This window comes from Vidua chalybeata, chromosome 5 (genome assembly GCF_026979565.1).
Source record: "Vidua chalybeata isolate OUT-0048 chromosome 5, bVidCha1 merged haplotype, whole genome shotgun sequence".
In the NCBI taxonomy this organism is placed as follows: Eukaryota; Metazoa; Chordata; class Aves; order Passeriformes; family Viduidae; genus Vidua; species Vidua chalybeata.
In genome coordinates, this window is record NC_071534.1 from 39,734,417 (window position 1) to 39,749,358 (window position 14,942).

A 14,942-nucleotide genomic window follows, 5' to 3' on the forward strand; every position below is an offset into this window, starting at 1 on the left:
AACAAAGAAAAACAAAACAAAAAAAAAAAACAAAAACAAAACAAAACAAAACAAAAACCCCAGAAATGTCATTTGGTCATATGGAAGAGAACATTAGAACAAGAAGTCTCAAGGAGAACAAAATGTTTATGGAGCAGATTCCCACCATCATACTTCCCAGCACCCTCAGTGCTGCAATGCCAGTCTTCCAAGCACAACTTGCTTCACTAGACCTCATTTGCTCAAGGGATTCTTTAAGGAAAAAATAATGTGAAACTTCTCTGGAGTTCCCTGGTTCTCTGGACTTCATCTTAATGTTCTGTCTCAGTACTAAGCAATGAAGTTGCTTTTGCTGTATATTCCAACAGTATTTCAGTTAGAGAGTGAATATCCTTTGAGGTACAGAAGTGTACCTTTGAGGTAGCTAACATGACATTCTATTTTCTCATCAAGTAGTACTTTAAGAAAACTTCCTGCAGCAAGCATCATCAAACTAATGCACTGAGCAGCTGTGGTTCCTTCACCTCAATCCTAACAGTCCAAGACCTGAATGCACACTTCTAAATTATTATTCATTCTAATGAATCATTAGAATGTGTTGTTCTTTCCCCAGACCTATACCCACGCATAATTTACTGATTTCCCACTGCTTACTTCATAAAATGTTAAAAATTCATGCACATACTTGGGCCATTTTAGCAAGTTTTACAGACTGACAGTCCTTTTATTTGTATGGGTTCAGCATACAGTCGCATGATACACTGAAGCTAAGAAAAACTGGGGAGGATGATTCACAGGAAAATTTTTGAGTCCATTTCTTCTAATTCAGTGCAAAAACAATTCACATACAGTCCATAATCAGAGACTAAATTCTACATTATTTTAAATTTACTTAGTGCTGTAAATAATCATTAGTGACAATATTGCCTGGAAATAAGGCAGGGGCAAGATCTGACCTACATCTGTTTTATAATTATAGTGTTCATAGTTGTATACTACTTTATATGCATACACTTATATGAAACAACAGCAAAATAAAACTGTTCCCACAACAATGAACAGAGTATATTGTACAGCTTATAAGTTATGGTATACAGTAAAACTGGTGTCACATACTATAGAATATGGAATACATTCATAGACAATGATATATATTAATTTGCAAATTCAACAAAGAATTTTTTAAAGCAAGTACGATATTACATACAATGGTGCTGATTCATTATTACTGCAGTTTAAAATATTGGCCCTTTCATGCCACAGGAAACTTGGAATCAAGGTAATGAGTCAAAGTCAGTACATTGCATTTGACAGAGCTGCAATGATTTAAGAGCAACCTGAATTTCTTGGAGTTTGAGTACTTGATTCTGCAATCCTGAAGTTGAGTGATCTAGGTTTAGTTTCTCTGTCTGCCTCTGTTATATACATATAAATACTTCTCTTACGGTATTTATCAGCTCTGCTTTTTGATTTGGAAATAAATACTAAGTTTATCACTTTCTTTCACACCAAAGAGGAACCAAGACATGGAAGCCCAAGGGGCACATCCCACTAACATAGTGGCTCACATGTTGGCTTTTAATGGGAAGTGGCACTCTAAGTATCTAATCACTCTATAAATAGAATTTAAACCCCTAAACTACTTTGGAACATTCATATATTTTACCTACTGCTAAGCTGGCAAATATTATTTAACTACAAGTCTAATCTAGATAATAGCTTTTAAATCCATTGAAGTCAAGATGCGTCAGAATAATAATCATACAACTATACAAATAGTTGTACCTAATTCCTCATTTTACAATGCTGCAACTCTCCAGCAGTAAGTAACAAAATGTATGTATGTACATATGTAACAGAGAAAGAGCAAACCTGTGCTGTGGATGGACTTATGTCTGCTGTTCTCATGCTCAGTGTTTAGGTTTATATTAAAAATAGTATCAGCAGAGAATTGCTGTGGGAAGAGAAGCACAAAATGTTGCTCAAGAATATCTGAAGCCAGATGTCACAAAGTGACACTTTTGATTGCTAGGGCTGCTTGTGCTTCTGTTTGTCATGGCTTCTTCAGCTACTCCCAGAGTATGATGATGAGGTTGGATGGGGAAGCTGCTTAACAGTCACAAAAACTGTTACACCTGTCTGCTGCACTGGACAATTGGTCCTTTGAGCTCAGCTAGACAGGAGGCAGCCATGGGGGGCTGAGGGGTTAAAGGCAGCTGGTGATTTAATGTCTGAGTTAGACTTTAAGAAACGGTATGCTTCACATTGCAAATTAATGTTTATTTTACACAGGACCATCAGAATAAACAAGAGGGTGCCCGAGTACATCTTCACTAATCTATCCCATAACAACATGGAAGTACAATTTTCAAAGACACATATTTATATATCTGGTAACCACTTTTGTCCCTGTTACTTAAGTAGCAATTAGAAATGCTTTGGGACACACATACACATGCACACATAAAAAAAAAGGCAATAGCAATTCTTTTGTTGCTGTCAGAAATAGTAAGTACCAGCGCTTCATCGTTTCCTTGTCCCGCTGCTGCCACTGGCAGATTTATTGAAACTTCTGCTCATTTGTGGGAAGTGTACAGTTGGTGTTCTTTCAGTGGGGCCATATAGCCCTAAATTCCTGGCTGTGGCTGACTTTCGAAGAGGCTTGACACTGGGAAAAGGATTGAAGACTTGTGGCTTTGGGTTCCCAGGCTGGGGTGATTTAGCCAGGTTTCCACTGTCTCTGGATGAAGTGGAAGACTCTGATAAACATGGCTGGCTGGACTGATGGGACGTTGGCTCTACATTGGTTTGGGTATCTGAGGTGAGTTCCAGTGCTTCCAGTTTTAGCTGAACCATGGACATGTTTGTACTGCTGTCCATAGAGTCTGCCTCAGATGACTGCTGGTCAGCTTTCCGAGTAGTCCTGTCACCCAAACCACCTTCTTCTCTTTCTCCAAAGTCAGAATGTTTGGAAGCCTCCTCCTTTGCACCAGGACTATTTGTTTTACAGCTCTCACTCTGCTCATCTATCAGTCCTACAGTATCTCCATAGCCCAGCTGGCCTTTAGCCCTAGCAATGTTCTTCCGATGAACTCGTATGTGAGTGCGCCACGGAGAGTTCAGTTTTGTTTTAAGATCTTCTTGGGGAATGGGAGACATCTTCCCCGTAGCATGGCTTGGAATGTGAATAACAGCATTTTTGAGAGACTTGTTATTCAATTTCATCTTCTTTCCTAAAAGGAGGTGGTTTATCACTGGGGAATGGTTTACCTGAGAAGGGAGGAGGCTGGTAACTGGTCCCTTGTCTGAAAGAAAGCATTTAAAAGAAACACAGTATTGTTAAAGAACAAAACAAATTAATGTTCTAAGGATCTACCACCAAATTTGATACCTTTCTTGAGATATGGCAATTATGGTATTTTAAAAATCCAACCCAAACTTAAAAATCATCACTGAATTTCACTTATGTCTTAGAGTTGAACACAAAGCAGCACCTTCTATATAAGAATTTTCTGCCCTCCTTTACTGCTTTGCACCTATGGGTAAACCCCAAGCCAGGAATACAATGAAAATATATCATTAAAAAAAAATAGCTTCTTGATTTTTGGAATTGCACTATAACTGATAGTTTAACATTAATATTGGCTTCTGATATTTCCCCTCTCCTTCATTTCTCTTCCAACAGCAAGAGGCAATTCAGTCTCCAGATGAGGTCAGTCACACAAGCCTATCCATAAGGCTTGTGTGATTGGAAAATGGAAAACGAACGAAAGTACTTTTAATGCATAAAACCACATCTTATTAAGCCAGAGGAGTAGACTCAGAATTAATGATTAGATGACAGTTTGATTAAATTACAAAGCCAGCCCTGTATCATGATTAGTAAGATTAGAAAGATTTGTGTTTGGAAGGTAGGGGTTGGCATCCTTGGAAATCAACATTTTACTGTTTGCACTGTTTCTGCCAGCTACAGTCTCCGTTCAAAGCAAACAGTTCACAAATATTTTTTTAAAGTCCTTCTAAACCATGTAAATAAAAAATTGCAGCTCCATGTATTCCAATGCTCCTGCTAGCACAGGTTTAGACAATCTAGAAGAGAAATAATTCTCCACAGTGACCCATTTGCATGGTTCAATGGTGAACTTAGAAATACACCTAAGCAGAGAGGAATGAGTGGGGTGGACTGTGTTCAGCTTGTACACCTAGTAAAACCTTCAGCTATGCATTTCATGCCAAATCTTGCGCTGCTGAACTGCTGAGTCTGACAATTAGGGAGACAGACTCCATAACATGGGTTGTTAAATAAGGTACCTACGTCCAGCTCAGTCCTCACAACACTATCACTATGGTTAAGGAAACTGCCAGCCACAATGGAACTCTAAGCCAGGTCCTTCAGTTGCATAATTTGCCATGCCCAGATGAATTCAGAGGAGTTTGGATAATACAGACCAGCTAAGAATCTACCTGCCACATGATCTGAAGCATCCTCATCTCTGCATTCACTTTTTCCAGTGCATCAATATGTCAGTTCCAAGAATGCCAAAGACTTAAAGTTTTTTAATCACAGAGATCAACACAATGCACCCAGATAGCAAAGCCACTTTTAGATACCATTGTTTAGTGGGTCCCTGGGACCTAAGAAAACCCCAGGGTCATCATCTTCAGATCCTGACAAAAGAAGAAAAAATATCACCTTCTTGTTTTCTGTCTTCATGAAGCAATACCCACTTTACTACTAATATTGTATCATTAATGTCATCATTTACTATAATGTTGTATCATCAGTCTTTCCATTTTATCTATTTGGTTAAATGTAAAAGAAGGTCATTTGCCTGATGAAGTTAGTTTGCAATAAATCAGGAAATGAAGCACGTTTTGATGTGTTACCTGCTCTGATATACACATGGTGAACTTGCTGTTGCTGCTTCTTCTTTATCCTGGAATATTGTTTTTTCAGTGCATTAATATCAGTGGTCATACGCTCCATCATCATGCTGTTAAAAGCAGTGTGATAGTCACTTCTGCAAGAATCTATTGCTCCTGGACTTAATTCTGCAATGTTACTGGAACCAAGACTTTGTTCTTCATTCTGATCTGTAGAAGGAGGGAATAAAGCGGAGGTGAGAAGTAAATTGGCATATTCAAGAAATGTATCTGTACTTCTGTAGATTATTTCCAAAGGAAGTCTGTGTCTGATTCCTACCATCTTATTTAACTGTAGTTTTCAATTAAAAATTTATTATAATATGCATATTTAACTAAGCTGTGCTATTTACAATAAGAAGTATTATAAATAGCACTATTGCTTAAGAATAGCAGGGGTTTGAGGGGAGGTTAAAGACTACAAAAGCCAATTAATATGGCAGTAAAAAGATATAAGCATAGTTCTTCAAATATCCAAAGGTACATCAAGCCACCACCGAAGTAATTCAGTAACAGATTATTAAAGATAGTTGGTTGTCATAGAGGCCAAAAATGCAAGTTACAAAATACATTACAGTCAAGCAGGCATGAGATTAAACAACCAACCTCATGCTACCAGCAAGAAGCATCAAGAAACAGAATGCCACAGGGAGAAAACTGCTAGTAGCAACAAAAGGGATAGGCACAAAGCAGCTGAGCATCAGACAACTTGAGAGGGTCTCTGATCAACAGCTGCAGAGCATTAGCAGCAGGGCAGTTTATTTTCACAGCTGTTTCTGATGCACCAACCTGGCACTACAGGGTCAGGAGGATAATTCTTTTTCAATGAATGTTTATTTGTCATTGGCTTAGTTTGCAACAGCAGTTTGATGTTCTGACTAAGTGCTAGCTTGAAGCAGCAGGTAGACAGTCCCCCAGGAAGGGAAAAACAAAACACCACAGCAATCAAGAGGAAAACTGCAGCTTACATGTCTCAGCAAAACCAAGCCACAAGAATGATGAAGTGCGAACAGCATCTTGTTACATCAGTCTGGGGTTTTTTGAGGGTAAGGTGAGGATAAATAAAAATGGCCTCTCCCAAGATACTGTGAAATGACTGTTCATCCAGTACATGTATGGATCAGCATTTTGTATTGCTTATAGAGAATTTGCACTGGTGTTCATACAATTCTGTCAAGAAATTTTATTTGTCAGAAGGATTTCATTGAAAAATGGTGACATTTTGAATAAATCCAAAACATACAACAATCTGAAGGTTTGACCAAAACAGCAGTGAAATCACCTGCAGAATTCACTCATTCCTGATTCGTTCCAGTATTAGCCATGCATATGTTAATAAAGATCAAGATAATTTATTAAAGGTATACCCTTCAGAAAATGCTGACTACCTAACAGCTGTCTCAGAAATATGCATGGATTTAGGGTGGAATTTTTTCACATGTGCTTCTTTTTTGTGTGTGGGCAACACTGTGGGGTTGTTTTGTTACCATTACTGTAGCCAAATCCTTAACTCACACCATCATTTACTGTACACCTACAGCCTTCCAACCTGGCTTTGACAACATCTTCGTGGAGCACAGAGCAAATCATTTGGTACCTGCTGTAACCTCTGTGTACACAGAAAACACACTTTCCATAGCAGCTTTCACAGACAGAGCTGCAGATAATTTCTGCCAAGTCATATAGATTTAACTGTGTTTTCTAAAAATAAAGAAGTCATTACCTTTCATTTGTTTTTGGTATTTTTGGAGCTCTGGTGCCAAAAACCCACTTAATGGTCCAAGACAACCAATTGCATTAGCAATTGAGTCTTCATCATCTAAGTCATTCTCTTCATCACTGTCTCTGGTTCTGCCTAATCTGCTGTCAAAAGAGAACATAAGACAAGTAAGGAGGATACATTCTTAAATGTGAACATTACCAAGCATTTTAATCTTTTTTAGATGCATAGAAGGAAGGATCCACCAGCCTTTTCATCTGCAGAGAGTAAACAATAACTCTATACACCACAAGCAGTGCATTTCAAACTTACCCTGAAAATGAAGTTGATTTTACTGCTGCAGGGAAAGGAGTTATATTGTATGTGTATTTCTCCCTCAATTCTGCCAGTTGTGGGAAAGGAAACTGAGCCATGGTGTAAACAGTCTAGGGGAGGAAAAGAAAGAGCAACTTTTAAAACTTTTGCTTTAATTAACCGTCACAAAAGATTTTTCCATGAACATACTTCCACAGTCTTGCAGGATTAAAGGCTGTACATTCTTGCACATTCACATGCTGTAAGAAAATGGTCTAGTTTTATGACTCAGTCAGTATTTCCTGTAAGAAAAATAAAGACTGACTCACTATAATGATACACAGGTCCATTAAGAAAAACAAACAAACAAGGAACTGATAACATGAGCTGTAGGATCCTTTACAACTCCTATACTCATTTAATAATTATTGTCAACCTCTTCTTGCCAGCACACCAGAAATCCTCCTCCAATTATGATTTCACTTACATGAATGCATCATTAGGATGCATCATTGAGGATCTTTCCAGGAGACCTAAGTTTTTGTTCAAGTATTCAACAAAGTATTAGCACTAGCATAGATAGGAAGGGGCAGATCCTCATTGATATAGACTGTTAGCTGATTCATTATTTTACCTGAGAAGCTCAAGAGCTTGTGTGAAGGAAATTACACCAGCACTAAAAAAATCATCACTAAAGAGGAAGGATCCAACATACCCAAGTTTTCTTCCCTCAGTTTCTAGTTTTGATTACTGGTTGGCTTTGAGGCTAAAGTTGGGATTTGGTGGGGTAATTTGGTTTTTTCTAAAACAAGGTCATCAAAATGCTAATAGATTTTCTTTACATCAATACTCAGAGTTTAAAAAGATACATTTCCTTTCAGCATTATTTTTGCTGTAAGTCACCAGCCAACCTGGCATAAAGATACATCATATTCATTGCAATATCACTGCTGATTTGCTCCTACATACTTTAGTTGCCTTTTTTCCCCTGCTTTTGTTCATTAGTCAGAACTTTCAAATAACTGCCAAATAATTCATTCTGAGTCTCAATGTGAGAGGAAAAAAAAAAACCCAAAATACAATTTCCCATAATTTTTCTGAAATATTAAAGTTTTTGCACATCCTGAAAATTAAATATCTTTTGAAAGACAGCAACATAAAATTTTCTCATTAGCTATGACTGTAAATCTTCACTTATATTTTTTTTCCTGTGCTATTAAGTCAGTGACATTTTCATCTGAAGATAAATGACCCCAGTTAAAATGAAAGAAAATTCTGAACAGTTTCTACATAATCCATTCTTGAACTATGCCTCGTCTATGCTAAGTACACTAAGGAAAATTGCAAACATGAATTCAGTACTAGACATTTCCTGACTTAAGGAGGGAAAAAATTTTGTTAACGGCAATGACGTAAGCACTGAGGAGCAGGAAGGACCGTCCTGTCTGAATCAGAGACAGGGCAATAGTGCACCTCACAAGCTTCTGTATGAGAATGCTTTTACAGTTCAAGCCATGCACAGTGTCTAAGGAAAGGAAGATGCCTTCAAAAATCCGTAGCATGAACTGAAGTTTTGCCACTCCATTAAACTACAATGCCACTGTGAAAGATAAATATTCTCTAGGGCCTGAACAGTGATTTCCCATCGGTCTACCAGACAAAGGAATTTTATGATCTTGAGGAAGACCTCCAGCCCAACATGTCTGCCTGCTTGTTTGATCTCCACCATACTTTCCTGCTAGGTTTTATTTTTTTCTGTATGTTTCAACTGTCTCCAGAGGTTTATCTGGAATTTATTTCTATGCTTTATGTCAATGTCCTTCTCAGGTAACTTGTTCCATATGCTAGTTACCCTTTAAGTGAAACAGTTGACTCCAATTCTTCCATTTGCTCCTTGCACCTACTGTTTCAGATTATGCTTTTAGCTTTTGCCAGTCTCCAGTCTGTGTCTCTTCCACATCTTCTACAAGTTCTTTCGTTTAGCATACATATTTTTAGCTTAACTATTGTTATCAGGTTATAACTGCAGGCCTTGCTTACCACCTGGCTAAGAGACCCACAAAACAAATTTTATGCCAGTGCCAGTTCCACTGGAAATTAAAAAAAAAATATTGCCAGCCAACACCTCTGATATCCTCCCAGCGACAATTCAGAGTCAAAGCATTCTTTTTCTAGTCATTACACAGCCTTGGATGCCATTTGGTTAATTCTGGGAAACTGTCCCAGATGGAAATAGCCTACACACAAAAGCATGATGCAGCCAAACTTAGCATCTTATTTACATAAGGGACACATCCTGGGAACAAGAAAAGAGACAAGAACAAGACCTCTCTATTCTCACTTTAAATCATTTGACAATCCTTTGCCTTACTCTAAAAATGCAAAGCTGTCTACACCCTCAGCAGAACACCATATGGGAGGTGATGGGCTGTGGCTTCTAAACAGGGTAAGCCATTTTGCAGACAACTTACAAGCATACTTTTCTCCATAGCTGCCCCTCACTGGTTTAAGAATCTTCTTTCTTTTCAGTTTGACTAAGCAAAACAAAAACCAAAAGCAAAAACAAACCCAAAAGAAAACAGACAAAGTGCTACTCAAGTAGAAAGTTAACAGTGAATACCATCAAATCAGTGTAACTGCCTAGGCAGATATTCCAAAATGCTAGAGTACCACAGAAGTATTAATCCCTGTTCCCCTCTGTTCTAGTAAATACAAAGGGATGCCTCTCCTCCAGTTGGCTTCTCATCTCCTCTGTGCTGTAATGTTCCTGAGGGGACAAACTGAATTAGTTTAGCTGCTTATAAAAATGCTCACTTTCTGACAAGGCATGGAAGCACAGACTCAGTCTAGCACACTCTGTTTAGAATATCTGCAGACACCTGATGTACAGCCTTCTGTCTCCATATTGGAACCAATACATACCCAGTCTAGAATCTGATGTGTACAGCACTTACCCTTTATTCACCCAAACTGTTCAATCTGAAAAAGGAAGAAACTGTAGGCTGGCTTGCTCCTCCAATGTCTTCATGCTCTCCTCAGTAAAACATTAAGAACTTTTGCCACACAAGGGGCAGATCTGCAACAGCTTTAAGGCTCCCATCCTAACTATAGGTACTGTCTGCATGAGAACAATAAAACTGCAGCAACTATACATGCTGGTGGAAAGGATGAGGACATGAGTCCCCTGTTCTTCTTAGACATCTGCTCTGTCAACACTTCCCTTGAAGGATCACTTGTACCTCCCTCCTCTAACTCCTAAAAGAAACAAGGCTCTTAGAGCACAATTTGTTTTCCACTGGTTGAGAAGTGCCTGTTACTCTGGCTTAAGTGAGCCTGGACAACAGTTTAGATGCAAATATAAGTGTTATGCAAGCCTAAAGAGAAGCGAGGTGATTGCCAGCAGTAAGTTCTACTGAAATGTGTAGGGAAGGCAGAGTGAGATATTATAATCCTTTCCCCACAGTAGGATACCAGTCCTTGAGCCATCTTGTAAAAAGTATCAGATGTAAATTCATCATTCTGATTTTTATTAGGGGAAAAGAAAAAAAAAATTGAAAATAAAGCATCTCTGGATAACTCCTCTGAAAAAGCTTAAAGCAGTTTTAAAAGCAGCATGTTCAAGCAGCCTGGATCTTTTCATTAATGCAATGGTTCATATTAATTTTTTTCTCCAGCCAGATACATGGTAGCACTTATATGCCCTGATGGTAAACTCTTGTAGTTCCTTATTCTTTCCACTTAGAGTAAAGAGTGGAGACCTCAGAGATGGCTACACTGGCAGTGTCTGCCTTTGACTTGAAGAAAGCTATGCAAACTATATTGTGGTTTCTTCAACTGAGAGGACACACATAAACCAGATACACTGCTCCTCCATACACAGAACTTAAACCTGCCACATTCTCCATATCAATGGCAATGCCATCCTACCTTAACACTCCTGTCAGTGCCATAAAATACACACATACATTATGAACACACGTATGTATTGTGCCAAGTACTCATTTTTTGCTGAAGCACAAAAAGATTGCTGATTTGCTAGTATTTGTAATTGCAAGAGTTAAAAAAAAATCCTTCCATCTCTCCAACCAGTAAATTATCCATGCCTTAACTTTTATTACACACAGCAGCAAAGAAAGAAATACACAGACTCACAAAAGACCACCCCAGCTTTCCCAAAATTATTCTTATTATCTCATAAATGCCACATCTTGGTTTTGTATCACACTGGAGTCCAGGAACTGAAACACAATGAGATGTCAACTTGTGCTGCCCTTCTCACACATCCTCACTATCTGAACTGTCTTGTGAGGAACCTTAACACTTTTTTAAAAAGCATGTGAGTACCGCTGACCAGCTGCATTTGCATTTTTGAAGCAAAACCAAGCCACAGAACTCACTTCTGCCATTCCTAGGGTTTCCTCATAGTAATAACAAATGACAAAAATAACAATGACCAAAATAATAAAATTGAAAATAGTGTATTTTAACACAGTCTTTCAACAATAGGTAATAGAGGTCACCTGCTAACAACTGTTACTAAACTTTTGTAGCTTCACAGACTGACTTTTTCCCTTCCCCTAAGTCAGGTATAAAGTTTCAGGTGAATTATGTTCCCTGTACTTGCAACCATTTAATCAGTATGCTCTAACTCATCAACAGGAAAGTTCCAGAACTGTAGCACAAAGTCCTTAGAAAGCATCTAAATCGACAACACCTTAAAAATATCACAAGAATAAGTGTAACTGTAAATAAATAAATTTATCTGCTATACTAAAGGCCCTTTCCTTTTGCAGAACAATGTGGGTCTTTATTCTCATACAATGACATATACTTTAATAATTCAGGCACTGCAATTATCTACAAATGTCTTTGTTTACAGTACACTACTGACTGCTCATGCTGTTTTGTTTTTTTTTAAATCATGAAGGACTTTTTCTACACTTCTCACTTCATAAACTCTTATTTCCCATAGTGTCCACAGAATGGAAAGGACACAGTGTAATAAAAAACTGACCAAAACATAAAAATAAGGCAAAAGAACACCCTAAAAATGGTGACTACTAAAGATTCGATATCTTACTTGTGTAAATGCAATTGAGCATTATATCCCAAAAGACTCAACTGTCAACATAGAATCAATTTTTATTAAATGACGCCTAGTGGTTCTCCACATTTCATATAAAAATAAGATTCTAGAAGTAACCGCAGGTCATCTACTTGTTTCATTGACATGCTAGCTCATGTCAATGCCAGCTCATGCTAGCATTATCTGAAACTTTTATTCTTGGGAGAATTTAGGTTTCTGCAGTATCTGAAGAAAAATGTAATTTGTTAGAAATGAAGACCTGAAGAAATCAACACAGAAAACACAAAAAATAATTATGTCACAATTACTCACCTGCATAAGTTCATTGCTGTCAATCAGACTGTCTTCAAGCATCTCCTGGGTCAGCTTGCCCATAGTACTGTAAAACTCATCTGCAGTTTCACAACGCTCAATTTGCCTACATCAAAATACATGTTGATTTTTATTTTACTTTTACATATGATTCTACACGTTCAAAACAAAACTGATTTTCTTGTCATCATCAAATATGCATTTCTGTTAGACAGCTTAACTTTTAGGTTTATTTGCAGTTCTGTCTAGACTTCCAAATAATAAAACTATGCACACAACATTGGAAAAGCTGCAGCAGTAAAAAGATGCACTGACTACAGTTTACTGTCCTGACTCCTCATGATAACAGATTCATGTATCTCCAGAGAGACTATTCCCTCTGCTCCTTTCACTTCTACAGCACAAGAATCAATACATTTTGCCTCCTACGAGCACAAGGGGGTTCTCTTATCCGACCAAAAAGGGAGCATAAAGATTTCTTGACTGCCTCATCACCCATTCTTCACTATGCACCAAATAGCCAAATTCACTGTCTGAACTTTGTCAGACAGGAAGATATTCATTGGCCAGAAACCATTTCTGTGGAATAAATTAAAGATAGGTGCATTCATACGTGACATTCTGTTAAAAAATAATTAGCCTAACATAAAGCACAAAGAAGGAAAATTCACTCATCATATTTGTGAATGCTATTTCTAAATTGGGGATGGGAACTGTGTTGGTTTCGGTTGTTTGCTTTGGTAGGATGCTTTTGTTTGCCTTGTTTTGGGAAGGGGGGGTTCAACTGGATACTTTTTCTGCACTTTTCTTCACATTTCTAAAAGCACAGAATCATTCTAAACACACAGAGTGTCATCTAGAAGAAGAGAAATATGAGTAATATGCTTTTGTGAGTTGGTGTTCTACACACATTAGGATCAGCTGCTAAACATCTTTCCTGTCAAGTGAAAAAAATTTGTTTTTCTTCTATCCCAAGGAAGTGCTTTGATGGCTATGTATTGTAGCCTCTCCTCTAAAACCCAGATGCTGGAATGATAAAAAAACATACAGCCATGAGGAAAAAATGCCTTTTTTCTTAAGCAATAGAAGAAGAAGCTTCCCTTGATCTTCAGCATCTGTACATAATAACCATTAAGCTATGAAACACCTTCTGAAATCTTAACACAGTTTGGGTAAAATAATGACTAAATAGCTAAAAAACAAAAATTAAAAACTAGTATAAACAATGGGTATACAGCCAATTATCACAAACGTATGGCTTACCTGCCCTGATACCTTCAGTCTCTCATGACTTCCACATACTGCTTTCTCTACTGCACCTATATTTAACTTCCCCATTCCTTCAGCCTCCCTCCAAAAGTATGCCTCCAGAAGTATGATTGAGCCACCTACACTTTAAAAATGCACTTCTCACCCTATTTTCATTTTGAGAATGAATCTTGAGAAGTATGAAGATCATGAGACTATGAACACTATTTCTGGCCCCACCTCTTTAAATCCTCCATTCTAGTTCTAATGGTGGACAAAGAGAAACAAAAATATCCCAGTCTTCTCCCAACATAAGCAGTGCCCAGTCTTTTAGCAAACCTTCTCCCATTTCCCACAAACAACAGTTACAAGATGTGCAGTGTCATCATCTTATTTCTCTTAGACAAATTCTTATATATATCTTGATTTTTGTTCCTTTCCATTTTTTAAAACATGTTTAATTTTTCTTTAAGTTTTACAGTAAAATATTCAAAGTAGTAACTTCCTTTTTATCGTGTTATGAGTTGTAGCATTCACAATTACAACTTTTAAGTATACAGGGATCCACTGGAAGAACTTTTTATCTAAAACACTATGTGACTACGTACAGCTTAATCCCAATACAAATGATTCATACAAGTTTCATTCATGAACTGAATATTTAAAAAGCTCTCAAGAAATGATTATTTTAATTATTATTCTTCAGATTAAAAATAAATGTACTAAACAAATCCTCTTACAATGCAACTGGCCTGCAGTGCTAATTTATTCAGAAAGAAAAAAGGAAATGAAACCTCCAAGGACAGAACTGAACATAAATCCCAGTAGTTCAGTTTCAGAGAAAAAAGACAGATGAGTTTTAGTAGGCATCAAAAGAAAAAAAATCAATGCAGCTGCTGATGCCAGCTGAAAAATGTTTCCAGCTGAACTAACATCTGCTTGACCTGTCAGAGCTCACACCTCCCACTGAAGCCAGTGACAAAACTCATTTCTCTGGGAGCACTGTAAACTATTTGGAGCACAAATATTTGCTTTGACAACAGAGGAGTTTGAAGAACTAACATCTCTTGTGTTCTGGCCATGTGGTGAGTTTCCAAGGCCACAAAGGACTACAACAGAAACTTGGCTGGAATGTGCTTAAAAGCAGAGAATTTTAGGAAAATTCATTTCCAGGCCTTAACAGAAAAAAACTCACGTACCACAGGGCATTCCCTTAGTAACACTGAACTCTTGTACTGGGCAAAGCCAATGGGCTCAAATCCTTAAGTGAAACTAAGGAAATTAATATCCTCACTTTCAGGTACCCAATTAAATTAGTTGGTCACCCTCAAATTTCTTTGTGTGTCGTTACATAAAGTATTTACCAGTTCCTTCAGAGGT

The 14,942-nt window shown here is 37.6% G+C and overlaps 1 protein-coding gene across 3 annotated transcripts in view; it reads right to left on the reverse strand.

Moving 5' to 3' along the window:
- Positions 1-682: 682 nt before the first annotated feature.
- The window catches only part of TBC1D30 (TBC1 domain family member 30), a 52,833-nt gene continuing 38,573 nt past the window's right edge, over positions 683-14,942 (reverse strand). For 2 of the 3 annotated variants that reach the window (XM_053943790.1, XM_053943791.1), the window contains 5 exons: positions 12,315-12,420; positions 6,935-7,047; positions 6,626-6,765; positions 4,867-5,073; positions 683-3,284 (listed from right to left, as the gene is read on the reverse strand). In XM_053943790.1, coding sequence (XP_053799765.1) covers positions 2,503-3,284; positions 4,867-5,073; positions 6,626-6,765; positions 6,935-7,047; positions 12,315-12,420 — 1,348 coding nt within the window. In that variant the 3' untranslated portion in view covers positions 683-2,502. Of the gene's footprint in view, positions 3,285-4,590; positions 4,648-4,866; positions 5,074-6,625; positions 6,766-6,934; positions 7,048-12,314; positions 12,421-14,942 lie in introns of all 3 variants that reach the window. The other variant, XM_053943789.1, reaches the window with a different exon arrangement.